General features: G+C 47.0%; 1 protein-coding gene across 3 annotated transcripts in view; it reads right to left on the bottom strand.

Annotated features, from left to right (window-relative positions):
- Positions 1-13,763, bottom strand: part of NRP2 (neuropilin 2) — a 116,506-nt gene that overhangs the window by 80,319 nt on the left and 22,424 nt on the right. For all 3 annotated transcript variants that reach the window (XM_042949850.1, XM_042949851.1, XM_042949853.1), the window contains exon 3: positions 1,361-1,542. In XM_042949850.1, the coding sequence (XP_042805784.1) occupies positions 1,361-1,542 (182 nt within the window). The remainder of the gene's footprint in view (positions 1-1,360; positions 1,543-13,763) is intronic.

Raw genomic sequence — 13,763 nt, 5'->3', positions numbered from 1 at the left:
GTGGGTGGGAAGCATGGCAGCCCGTGACAGATGGGCCTTCGTGAGACTCGTGCCCTGGGACAGTCTGTGCTCCCACTGGGGCTTGGAGATGGCTTGACAGAGTTCCCTCGGCCCGCCCCTTCATTGGATTCTTCGTTCTTACTCTCAGGCAGACAAATCTGACAAATATTTAGACAGAGTGGATATAAAAAGTGCTTTCAGCAGCTACCACTTCCTTTCAAGAACTGTTTAGTGAAAAGAAAATATATATGAATAGGTCCCCTTACACTGAACTCAAGAGGCGCCGGACTTGGGCCTCTCGACGACAAGGCGGACAGCCTCCCCTTGTACCAGACTCTGTCTACAAGTTGTAAAACGGAGGCTCAGGAGGGGCCGTGCTGGTAGATGGGGTAGGAGCCCGTGAGGCAGGGAAGCAGGCTGGGGGTGAGGGGAGAACTGGAGGGTGCTTCGCTCAGCCTCAAGATAATGAGCTCTCACACTGGAGGGAAGGGCATGCCGCTTAGAGTGCTTCAGCGTAGCTACTGAACTAGCGACTTATGAATAAAAGTTGGCTCAATCCAGTTATGGAAATAAGGATGGGCGCATGTTTTCAGGGCCTCAAGTAATCTAAGGGGGGCCTCATGGAAAGCAGGCAGTCAACTTAAAAGAAGTGAAGTGTTCTCTGTCTCTTTTTCTCCTATCTTTCTGATTGCTTTTCAGGGGGCAGCTGTATCTGCATTTAGGAAGCAGGGGTTCAACAGGTAGAAGTGGTAAAACAGATCAGCAAGGGGGATTCCTATGAGCCACATTTGATTTTCAACGCTACTGGATGACCCCACTGGGAGGATCATACTAAGATCTTTAGAGACTCTAAATACTGAAAAGATTATGTCCTTCTGCCCATGAAATCCCAGATAAAGGCAACATTAAACCATGAAGTAATCAGGAGGACGTTCAGCTGACTTTTGCTTTCCCCCCATGAAAAAAACACACAGAAATCAAATTGTGATTTAAAAAAAACACACACAGAAATCAAATTCTTTTCGAAAGTGGTTCTCGAGTTAATTGACCCTCCTACGCTTTGGTGCCACAAACAAATGCTTGCCTGCCTGACGGGCAGCACCCAGCGCTCTCTTGAGTTGGATCGTAAGTTAAACTGGGTTTTCATCTTGGGCTGTCACCAGGGTCACCCTGAACCTCTCTTCCAACTCCAACAACTTTTGTAACCCCTCCCATCCGTCTCACTGGGCTCCATCCATGTGCATATGATTCTCACACAGTTCCCTTACACAGTGCCCCACAGCCAGACACAGAGGGCAGCTAGCTACCCGTCCTCCCGGAGGTGCCCAGCTCCCCACTCTCCAGCCGTGACCACACTGACCTGTCTTGAAGATCTCATAACGCAGGGAGAAGCCTGCCCCCTGCCTGGCGTAGTCGGAGGTGAACTTGATGTAGAGCACGGAGCCCGAGGAAATGATGGTGGGTGGGGCGATGTTCCCACAGTGCTTTCCCAAGAGGTCTGCAGATTCACTGTCCCCATCCCGAATCTCAATGAAGTCATACCTAAGTGAGGATGATACACAGGGGCACATATGAGCAAAGATCACGCTCAGATGAAAGGGACCATTGTCTCACTCCAGCTCCTGTGCCCTCCATTTCCAGATGTTCAGGAGTTTCAGAATGATAAACAAAGGGCGTTTAGGTTTGCTCGTATAGACCGGTGAACCTAGATATAGGAAGTTGCATTGCCTTATTGAAGCCATGAACAGAATGGGCGCCTCAGTGGATGGCTAGGTTTTAAGGCCTTATCTTTTGCCCACATAAGAGCAGTAGCATCATTCTATCAAATTATCTCAAAACAAACATTTTTCCTTCCTTCCATAGCACCACTTTTATTTCCATCATGATCTCTCTGAATCTTAGTCTTTTCGTCTTAGCTCTGCATCACTGAGAGTTACTTAGCCCCTCTGAAATCAATTTCTTCATCTGTAAGATGAGGATAAAAATATCCAGTTCAGAAGGCTGGGCTGGAGATAGAATGAAAAGTATAAGTAAGGTGCTAGGCACCGAGCCAGGCACACTGGGGACAGTCCTGGGATATTTGTTTACTTTCCTGCCCTCTCTCCCATGTTTCCATTTTCTCCTGGGTCATCCCCTCTTTCCTTATCTTTAATTGTCAGTGACAAAGGCTCCCAACCATGGGCCCCCTCCCTCCTTGAGATGACTCTGCAAAGTTCACATCAGCAATGTCTCGTCAACAACACGTTTTTAAAAGGAATCAGCATCATATTAGATAAGGCAATAAAAACCTTTCTCCAAAAGCAGGGGGTGAATCCTCAGGGACCCAGAGTCTATGAGCAAATAACTATTAGCCTCAGCAAGCTGCTGAGCAGGCTGCCCTCCCTGTACTGAAGCTTGAGCTCATTTCAAATAGAATCAAACTGGCCCCAGGTTGGGGAAGACACCTCAAAGACATCCTTGGCTCGGTTCGTGGAATGGCACACACCATTTTATCTGTACAGGCACACAGATCCAGCCTCGGTGGGTGCTCTGGCAGTCTTCACTGTGCCGACTCTGTGCTCCTCCTCTGGGTTCCCAGTAAACATCCCTGTCTCAGCGGCTGAGGTGGGAAATTCCTTCCCCACCAGCTCCCTGCAAATTGCTGGCCACTGCACGATTATTTACCAACAACCACCCATTTCCTTGTCTCTCCCTGTTTATTTATTTTCCATCAGTCTGTTAAAACAACATGTAAGACATTTCTTTCTGGGGGGGTAAAGAGAGGGCCTGGAAAAGCTACTCTCTCTGGGATGTGCCTGCAGACTCCTGCACACACACGGGTCTGTGGGAGCTGGCTGCCTGTAGAAGTGGCTCGTTTGAGCTGGAGTGGCCCAAGGCCTCCCTGCAGCCCCCAGGAGCCATATTTCAGATTGCACAGCCACTTATGGATAAATAGGCCTGTGAAGGAAGTATAAGGAGTGCACCAGGATTAGTGCAATCTGAGACCCCAGAGGGCTGGAATCCTACAGTCAAAAGAATTACAGAAGCTGGTTAGTCTGGAAAAGACAAGATGGCAGGGTTTCCCCCCCAGGAGCTCTGAAGAGACAGCTACAGATTGAGAAAGGCAGTGGGGGTGGGGGAATCTGCGATTTCAGTTTGGGAGATGATGCTGCCTTTGAAAATGTGCCTCCCCACTTCCAAAACCAAAGTGAAAAGACACTTAGTTTGTTCTCAAAGGAAATTCCCCAAACCCTCTGGAAAATCCCTCCTTAGTATTTCCACACTGAGGTAAGCACTGCTGGACAGTCACTCTCAGCTGAGTAATGGTGATGCCTGACCAGGGTACACAACGGTGGAGAAGCTGGCTGTGTTCAGTAAAGCAGACACTACCCAGTTCCCCTAGAGCAGTGCATGTATGAATCTGCGTGGAAGAGTCCCGTCCCCCTGGCCTCCACCCCCCCAGCTAATCCCAGAAGTAGAACTGGGTTTGGATCTCAATTCAGCCTTAATAGCTGGGTGACTTCAGGCAAGTTACTTCACCTTTCTGATCCTTAGCAATGGGGAAAATGACAGTAAAACGGGATATTAGAACCTTCCTCCTAGGGTTGTTGTGAGATTCAAAGGACCAATCTAATCCATATCTAGTGTCAGTACCCAGCCTAGTAGTTTAGTGACTGCTCAATGAGTGTTCATTGTGATTTATTGTATTCCCACACACATTTCTGGGGTGAAGAGATACAGCAAGTGAGTAGAGGTGCAGTATAAGCGGAATGAACATCTGTTAAAACATTTTGGAGTGCATTTGGGCAGAAATTTGACAAAGTCTTTAATCCAGCAATTCTGCTGCTAGGAACTTTTTCCTAAGAAAATAATCAGACAATTGTGCAAAGATGTACATGCCTCCTTGTGCATGTATAGATATAAGAAAAACAAAAGTGAAGGGCACCTGGGTGGCTCAGTCAGTTAAGCATCCGACTTCAGCTCAGAATCTCGCGGTTCACAAGTTCAAGCCCCACCTCGGGGCTGGAGCTGCTTCAGATTCTGTGTCTCCCTCTCTCTCTCTGTCCCTCCCCCACTCACACTCTCTCTCTCCCCCTCAAAAATAAACAAACATTAAACAACGTTAAAAAAAAAAAAGTGAAAAGATGGTTCGTTTATAAACAGCATCATATCTAAATGTCCAATGGGGGGGGTGGTAAATCAGTTTTGTATTTATAAAGTGGAATACTCCACTGCCATAGTAGGTAATGCTGTGGGTCTAGATATTTTGTTCTTATGGGAAAAGGGCCATGCTGTATTGTTAGGTTAAAAAATAGATTTTAAAAAAAGCATGTGTTAAAAACATATACATATACACATTCTTACATATACGTAAAGAAAAATGTCTGAAAGACTACCTACTAAAATATTAACAGTAATGAGATATATATGGGTGGTGACATAATTGGTAATTTCTCCTTCCTTCTTTGTTCTCTTCTATTATCTGAATTGCTTATAGGGGGCTTGAATTTTTTAAAAAGCCACAAATATATAAAATAATGCTGCTTCCATTAGGATTTTTTTTCATGGTGACAGATGGTAACCACACCACGGCGGTGAGCATGGCAGAATGTATCCAATTGTGGAATCGCTCCGACGTGCACCTGAAACTGACATAACATCGTATGTCAACTGTACTTCAGGAATAATAAAGACAGAATAGAATAAAAGAAAAGGAAAAATAAAACAAAAAAAATTTTTTTTTTCAAAGTGGGAGAGCTGAGAAAAATAACCCAGCTCTCAGAACACAGCGGATGAAAATGTAAATACCCTCATCATCATCACCACCGCCATCATCACCTGTCTTGCGGAACCGTGGTGGGGACCAAATGAGACACGGCACTGGGTCACCTACAATAGTGCCAGGGGCATGGCCCACACTCGGTAAGTATTTAAACACTTTTTTTTTTAAAAGACCACCAGATACCTCCAGTGTTTCTGTTGCCAGTGTTTCTGGAAAGGACAAAGAGAGGCCCTGACGTCCCACTGGCTGGTTCATTAGAAAGGGAGGGTTTTATCTGGTTGCCTAATCACCCATGGAGTAATTTAGGGGATTAACACAATCAGCGATGAAGTGGGGTTACCTAACAAATGCCATAGCTGTAAGCTGGCCTCAATTTACTCAGTGAATATACCACCCCAAGTCCTCTCCTGTAAATGCTGGCAGCTACGAATACATCCCGACGTATTTACACACGCAGAGAGAGTGAATGAAGGGATGCATTTTTTGAAAAGGGTTCACATACATCAATCACATTATAAATTTTCTTTCTAGAGCTTGTCATTTAAAGGACCCCTCTGGTGAATCCTTTTGTGAAGCAAGTAATCAGCTCTTACTTAAACTCCTTAGAAAAACCAGATTTTCCTCTTAGGTTTGCTTGAGGGGAAAGGGACCCAGAGTTACAGTTGGGTGGCTAATCGCCGCCCCCTCCCTCCTCCCCGCCCCCACTTCCAGTGCCCGTGATCTGCCCCGTGGACAGGCCCCAGTTAACCACCAGGCCTTGTGGCTCAGCTTCCTGCATAAAGGGCACACACCAGATGACATGTTGACTTCACACAGAACGTCTCACTTACGTCCTGTGTGCCTGACTCATTTGGGGAAATTTTTTATTATTAGGGATTTGCTACAGCTGCAGTAAATCTCCTTAGAAATTTCAGTGTTGTCAGGTTCATTTGGAAGAGCTCACAGAGGATTAGGAAGTTGGTGGCCTCGGAATAAATATGGTTCCGCATCTAGCATCTGATACCCAGCGTTTGTTTGGTAAAGGAATCTGGGCTCTAAACTCGGGGCTCACCCCAGCGACAGTCAGGTAGGATAACCCGCAAAGCCGTTCCTCTTCGAACACATTATTCATTTTCCGGAAGAAAACATAAACCAGCTAACGGACATATTAACTACTGTGTTTGCATTTCATTATTCGTAATCTCCCTCAAATGAAAAAATTCCTTCCAAAGCTTTCACGCTACCTTTTGTTATTTTATTCATTTATTTACTTTGCTAAGCCCAAGTAGCCACTTCCACTCCTACCTTTCTCTTTCTCTCCACAATGGTTCCCGAGTGCCTTTTTACTTTTCTCCTCACAGATTCCGCTATCTGCATGTTGAGCATTTGTCGAGAGAACGTTTTCTGTCCGTTCGTCCTCAACTTCAAAGTCTTAATTTCTCTCCCCAAACCCGCATGTGGGGCGTGGGAATCTTGACGGCGGAATTAATTTTCAGAGACCACGGGAGAGGTATGAAAAAGCAACAGTCTCATCCTTCCTCTCATCACTAAGGCCAACAGGAAAAGGGGCTTTCTGCTTTCCATAACTCTATCCACACTTGACGCTTCCCAGCAGGCCACCAAAACGCTGGGTTAGCCAACCGAGCCCGTGCTAGAAGATCCACTACACATCAGAGCCCCTGTGCACACCCAAATCCTGAAGCCACAACCTTTGCCAATCAGTCAGTGCCTCCTTTTATGCGTATCATAAATGATTAAGACCGCACACTCTGCACATGGCAAGCTCCTTCCAGCCTCTGGGCCTTTGCACTTGCTCTTCTCTCTGCCTGTGATACTCTGCTACCTTTTTCTACGGCGGGTGCCGTCTCATCCTTCTAGGGGCAAATGTCACCTCCTCAGAGAAGCCTGCCCTGACCACCCTATTTCAGACAGCATACCCTTATTCTCCAGCTCACCACCGTCTTATTGCCTTTATAGCTATTCATCGGTACAGGTCTTGTCAATATACTTGTTTATTTCTTTAGAATCTGTGTCCTCACTAGATTGAAGGCACCATGAGGGCAAGGATCTCACCTTTGTGCTGCTGAACCTCTCGTGCTTGCACAGTGCCTGGAGGGCTCACAGTTTTTTGTGGAGTGAGTAAACAGATGAGGGACCTAAGGTTGGTGAATTCTGAAGAATTCACTCTGTGATGATGTTTCCTGAGGGGTTGACTACACTGGGTCCATTTTGTGGACTTTGCCTTTGTGTTCTAACACATTCCCTGAGCTATTCTGGTTTTATCTGGAAACCGAAATGTTGCCTCATGACTCGAAAACACGAAATATAACATTTTGAGTGGAAGAAACATCTCAAATCATGCTGACAGCATTTTCACTATTAGCGGCAAACAAATCAACTATAATTAAAATGCTGTCAAAGTGATTTGAGATTTTTCTCACACTTTCAAAGTTCCATATTTCATGAGTAGATTATGGAGGCCAGAGAATTTACCACCTCCTGGAGTGCCTTTCTTCTGGGAAGCTCAAAGACATCTACAAACACTGTCTTATTAATCCTTACATTAAAACCTGCAGGGAAAATAGGAGGAAAAAACAATGCTGTCATGTACAACTTCTCGGTGAAGAAGCTGCCTAAGACACAAAGAGACCGTGGGCAGGCCTGCAGGATGCTGAAGTCTCTGGTCCATTCAAGGCCAAAGGCAGGTCACCTGGTCTCCAGCTCAATAGTGAAATCCAGCCTCAATGTCAGGGCACATTTTTTTAAGTAGCAATTGTCATTTCCTGGAATTTCTCCCTTTCATTGGGGCTACCCATTTCATACGAAGCTGGAACATCAATGGGAATATCAACGGGAAGAAGTACCGATCATTTATTGAACATTTATTATGGGCTAGACCCCTGTTTAGATAGTCCTTGGTTTAATCCTCAGTGAATACACACCACACCCTGTTATAGCTACCACCCGTTTACAGATGCAGAAACTGAGGCTCAGAGAGGCCAAGTGACCTGCCCAAGTCTGAGGCAGGCTTTACCCCCAGGTGGTCTCACCGCTGGGCAAACTGGCCTCGCCTCCATTCTTTTGTCTCACTATTGGATAAAGATCTGAGCGCAGTAAGAATAACAGATTGCCACAGTACAATACCATTAGAAGGTACTGGGTATAAAGAAACCGCCTGGTTTCAGTTAGAAACTTAACAGAATCTTGCTCTTTTTATTTAGCTGTTTTGTTTAAACAAAGCCCACAGGACTTGCCAAAATTAATAGACAAATCTTACCAATAGAAGCAGTGAGCAGATTTGGAATTCATGGTTTCAAGATCCACCCAGCTCTGCTTTTAAGTGTTCAGATGGGATAACATATTAATTTTTGCAAGTGAAGTATTTTTATAAGCGCATATATACCCATATGTGAACATATGGTCCATCGAGTGAGAAAACAGTACCCTGTGTATTTATAAGCTCTTAAAGTATCATCTAGAGCATGTATTCTTAAGCCCGTGGATTTCCAGTAGGGTCCGCAGATGAGTTTCAGTAGGTGAGGGAACCCTACAAGTCAAACGCAGAAATTTTGTGTTTGTGTATGTGCACATTTTCCTAGGTCTGTGACAAAAATAATCTTAAATCACTGTTATACAGAAACATATCTGTCTATAAATAAGCGTGTGTGTTCTGAGAAGTGTAGTACATGGGCTTTGTGGGTACACCCATCCAGTTTCCAGCACTCATTAGTGGCCTGACTGCAGGCAAGGCATTTCACCTCTCTGAATCTCAGTCTCTTCATCTATAAAATGGAAAAAATAATAGTCCCCGCCTTATGGGATTGTGGGAAGGACTGCCAAAGTACATACAAGCCCAGAAGAGTCCCGGGTGCCTTAGAAAGTCACCGGGAGACACCGGCTATTTTTACTACTCCTCCTGTTTTTATAAAGCGGGGTGGCGGACGTGGGGGAGAGAAAGGTTACATACACGTGATGTCGTGGAAACTGAACACGTGGAGATGGAATGAAAAGTCATAATGGTAGAGACAGTCTCGGTGCCCCCCCCCCCCAACCTCAGTGCTAGCAGTGGGGGGTTCTAAAAATCCTCCTTCCGTACAAATCCATCAATAGTGCTTCAGTCACTTGAGTTTTTGCGATTTCCTTTCCATCTCATGTTTCTGAGCCCAGGCTAAAATCAAACAACCTGTGCCTTTCTCCTCCCCCCCCCCCCCCCCCCCCCCCCCCCGCCCCGCTCCCCACCTACAGGTGGGTCTTGAACAACCACCCAGCCTCCCTCTTTTTGGTGAGTTAATGCATGTCAACAGCTCAGCACAGCGCCTGGCACAGAGCAAGTACTCAGTAAAGAAATGTTCGTCATTACTGCCGCTATTATTACTGTTGTTATTGTTATCATTTGTGAGATAACTACGGGACTCAAACGGTGCCAAGACGCTACATCTGTTTGCGTATTTGTGTCGGTGCTGCTGCCTTTTTAACAGCGACTGTTGGCAGTTTCATTTTCTTCCTTCATTTCTTCCCACCACAAATCTCTGACACGCGGAGGTTATCCGCAGTCCCCGCACAGCCAGGGTCATCATGCCTCTTTAGAAAGGAGGAAATCTGACCACCCAGCAAAGGAAGTATGTGAAGAAAATAACCCAAAACAAACCGAAGGAATCATTCCAGAAAACCTTGAAGGCAAGAAAATGGAAACTACAAATAACATCTATTTATAATTGCTGGTTGTTTTCCGCAGAAGCCCTGGGATGATGGAGAGGGGCCCGCCGATCTCATTGTTCCTGACAGAGCAGGCTGCCAAGAACGCCTCGCGACGTGAGGAAGGAGGCCGCTCCAGACAGGGCGTCTGATAAGTCTCACTGAGGATGAACTTTCGGAGAATTAAGGGCACACAACAAAGCCTCCGGCACTTTTCCCCTGACCCCCTGGCTGAACACCGCTTCCCCTACTGACCTGGCTCCCCAGCAAGACACATTCCTGAGGCTGTATGGACACAGATCTGTTCCACTCCCAGACCAGCGAGCACTCTGGAGGCTGGCTTGGGTGGAACGTGTTTGCTTATGTAAGGACTGATTTTCTAGGCAAGCAGTGCCAATGTGAAGTTTAAGGCTGCTGGGCAGGCTCTTTTCGGCACGACGGTTGGATCTTTTTTCTGTTTGCTGTACACGTCTATAAAATCCTCACTCTGCAGTTAGCTTAAAGGGCCCCTTGTTAGCATTTGGTAACGATACTAGAGTGGGAAGGAGGTAAGAGGAGCCCATAATTTATGTCTGTTTACCAGTAGGCTGGCGCTTGGATGGGAAGGTGAACCCCAGCAAGGCCAGAGACTGCCTACACTGTCCTACGCTGGCCTGGGTCAATCAAGCTTGCGTGCCTCAGTTTGCCTCATCTCATAAATAGGAATCATGCCTCTGTGACTGGTATCCACTAAGGGGAAATCGGAGCACACCATCCCAGGGCTTGGCATGCTGGCAGTATCCTTGCATTTGGCCGGGCAGACAGTTCCCTCTGGAACAGGCGATCACTAACCCTGGCTCCCAGAGGGTCTAATTGTGAGAGCAAATCATAACCTTCCCATCTGTCCGAAAAATGGGAGCCTGCTGGGAATGAGGCACACTGGGCACCGGGGAATCAAACACTGCATCAGAAAAATGTTTTTCTAAAGGTTTGGGCTCCCGACCATTTTTTCTATCCCCCCTTTGCTGGCATCCAGCCTCCATAACAAAACTTAGAAAATACAAAGCTTGCCTGAAAAATGTACCACGCAGAAATGCAAGCAGGGGACAATTTGGGAGTACGTGGCTGGTGTGATGGGCCCCGTCCTTGGATTTCACTCACTGCAAGCTTCAGGTTACAGAGTTCAGAGCCTCTCCGGGCTCCAGCGGCAGACTTGTCGCCATTGTGCAAAAAAAGCACCTTGGTGTGGAAATGACGGGCCTGCGCGAATGTCCAAGCAGGAAGGGCTGCTGCCACGCCAGGGTGGAGATTCTGAATATATGGCCAGTCGGCTGGAACGGCTTCCACCTCTCAAGCCGCCGCTGGCTAACTGTGCTCTCCTCGACGGCTGTGTCGTGCAGGCACTGTGGCCGCAACAGGCGCAAAAGCAGCCCCCTCTACCCGGTGCACGTGGCAGCATGCTCCGCTCCCCGTCACAGACACGGCCCTCTATTCTGAAAGAACTGGCCGGCATCTGTCAGGGGTGGAAGGAGGGAACGTTCGGGAATACCGGGTTCTCTTGGCCGGAGGTTCCACAAGACCAGGAGGAAACAGGTCTAGAAAGGACGCCACCTTCTAGGAGAAAGGGAACCAGATTGCAGGAAGTCTCCCAGCAGGATGGGAGCAGGCTGAGTCAGACCGTGAAGGACCTTTATACATCCTACAGCCGTCACGGGCTGCTTGCTTTGGGCAGGAGCTGCTGGCTGCCTGGCTGCACGGCCCTCATGCCGTCGGGGGGCGGGGGGGGGGGGTACGCTGGTGCCAGGGGTGAGCTGTGAGGGCCACACAAGGTAAGGGGCCTGGTGGGCAGGAGGGCAGCAGAGACCCCCAGAAGAGGAGTCAGTCCCCCACCAACACGGAACCCAGCCGCCTGGCCCGAGGCTTAGACCGAATCCCGAATCTGCCTGGACCTCAGTTTCCCAGTGGAGAAGACCAAAAATAAAACAAAAAAAACAAAAAAACCCCAACTTTCTTACCCTCCTACCACTCTCAAAGGGATGACACATAGATAAATCACTTTGAACTTTCAGATGAAAGGTGCTCTATAAACTCCAGGTCTCATCAACCGTAATTGTTACGGTAATTATTTTAATGATAATAATGATGATAATGGGAGAAGGGGGGGGGGCGTGGGGACGAAACCTCCTACCTTGAGACAAAGAAAAACTCTTCCATTAAAACCTGCATCACGATTCCTTCTGCTTCAAGCTCTCAACCGTCTCCTTCAAACTGCCAATTCCTGGGCTGAAATATTATTTACTCCTTTCCTTCCCAATAAAACAATTATTTGTTCCACTGTTCTCCTGCTCGCTCACTCTCCGGTGTGTCTGGCTTCGCCCTGACAGCTCAGCCATGGACTGTTTACATGTCTCGCTCACCTCCAAGACTCTGGTTCAGCTCCATTGACACTGAAGGCAGGAGAATTCTCTCTGTGTGAGGAATCAATTACTTCCGCTGACACTCTATTACTAACCCTCACATCTTCAGATTCCAGCTGCAGAGTGAGGCGGTGGGGGGATGGCAGAGAATTTGAAGAGGATGGCGAGGGGGGCTGGAGGGGACCGGGAGGTGGATGACAGGGAGGCAGAGGAGACCATCGACCGAGAGGCAGGCCTCCACCCTGTATTTAAAGTCACAGATCTCTCTCTCCTTGACTGCCCTTTTGGCATCCAGAGGGGACTGCATGGCAGAAAGAGGCAAAGAAAAGGAATAAAAAACAGAAGAGGACAGGAAAAGACTCGTCAAGGATGTCTAAGGAAATCAGAGAGGCCCCAAATACCTAAGGACAGGAACAGCAGGTGACAGCTCTAGGTAAATAAAGGCAGCTTTCGGTGGTGGCTTTCCAATCCCAGCTCTACCCTTACTGTCTGTGAGATCGCTCAGGGCCTCGGTGTTTCCACCTGTTAAATGGGAACAACGGTAGTACCCGGCCCATTATATATACAGGCCGCCAGGATGCTTGGCTACAAAGTTAGGGGGGGAAGAAAGCATATACAATCGTGTGGATTTTATCGCATGAAGTCCTTTGCCAGCTTTCCAAACCTAAGCCCGGTTCACATGTTTTTCTGTCTTCTTTTTTAAAATTTTATTCTGACCCAGCTAACATTTTTCAGGGATTTTCCCTCTAGGAAAAAAATTCTGATTATGTAAATTAAATACAACCATCTACTCTGCAATCACTGAGATGAGTTGTGAGGCCCTAGGTTTTATAATGAAGGTCGATTATGGAAGCTCTTTTCTAGAGGGAAAGACAAGGGCAGCTAATATGTATATATTTTTTTTCAGGGATGATTTATCCAGGCAGAAGTACAAGAATGGAATTAAATTATCTATTGAGTTTCTCTTAATCCAAGGGTTTCAATCCCCCTGTCACCGAAAAGGACAAAGAGAACACATTATTTTCTATAGGACTTATAACTATAGGCAAATACACAAATCCCTTTTTAGAAAAATCTGATTTCTTCACTCGGTCTATTTCCTTCTCCTCTCTATCCCCTCCACACCCTGAGCTCCCACTGAATTTCTGAAGACAGACTCTCACCCGGTGTAATTAGCCGGGAGAATTACACGCAGTTACATGGGGTAAGATGCCTGCCCTCTGGGACCTCTGGCTTCAGAGAAGGTGCCAGGGTTGAGAGGCAGAACAAGTGGGATTGTGTATGAGAAAACCTCAAGTGATTTTCTCAATCAGGAGATAAAAACGCATTGTTAGGAAGGACATCCACAGCGAAGCTTGCATTTGGAGAGTTGTGATTGCAACATCGCATATTTAAAAACAAACTGCCAAAAATAACCCTTGTCCCAACTGCTCTTTAACCTTGGTAGGAGGAGGAGCACAGTCTGTGATGTTTTTTTTTTTCCCACTTCTTTAGCAAGTTAAGTTGCTGGGTGGAGTCCTTGGTCAAGGTTGGTGAGCTGGGGTCTGCTGCCAGCTGAGCTCCAGTCAGCAGGACTGTCCCGTTATTGCACCACGTACCTGCAGGGGGATCTGTTTCTGTCATTAGGCAGGGTTGTTGCAATACAGAAGAATATTGCTGCTCGTTGGTTCCTTGGGGGAATCAGAATATTTCTGTGGTTGGGCAGGCAGTAAATCTATAATAATGTCATGAGTAATCAACCTGAGGCTCTCTCCGGAGTGCAAGACACTCTCCTGAACCAGAGAATTTATACTCTGCTTCGATTTCCAGAGACTCAGGTGGACACCAGCCGAAACCACACCTCCAGTTGGGCAATGTGGCCTCCTGCCCTCTATTCTTAGGAAAGAGACACGTGTTCAGAGAGAGTACTGTGTAGGAGTAAACTGGCAAGT

This window comes from Panthera leo, chromosome C1 (genome assembly GCF_018350215.1).
Source record: "Panthera leo isolate Ple1 chromosome C1, P.leo_Ple1_pat1.1, whole genome shotgun sequence".
NCBI lineage: Eukaryota > Metazoa > Chordata > Mammalia > Carnivora > Felidae > Panthera > Panthera leo.
This window is presented reverse-complemented; position numbering and strand designations above follow the sequence as displayed.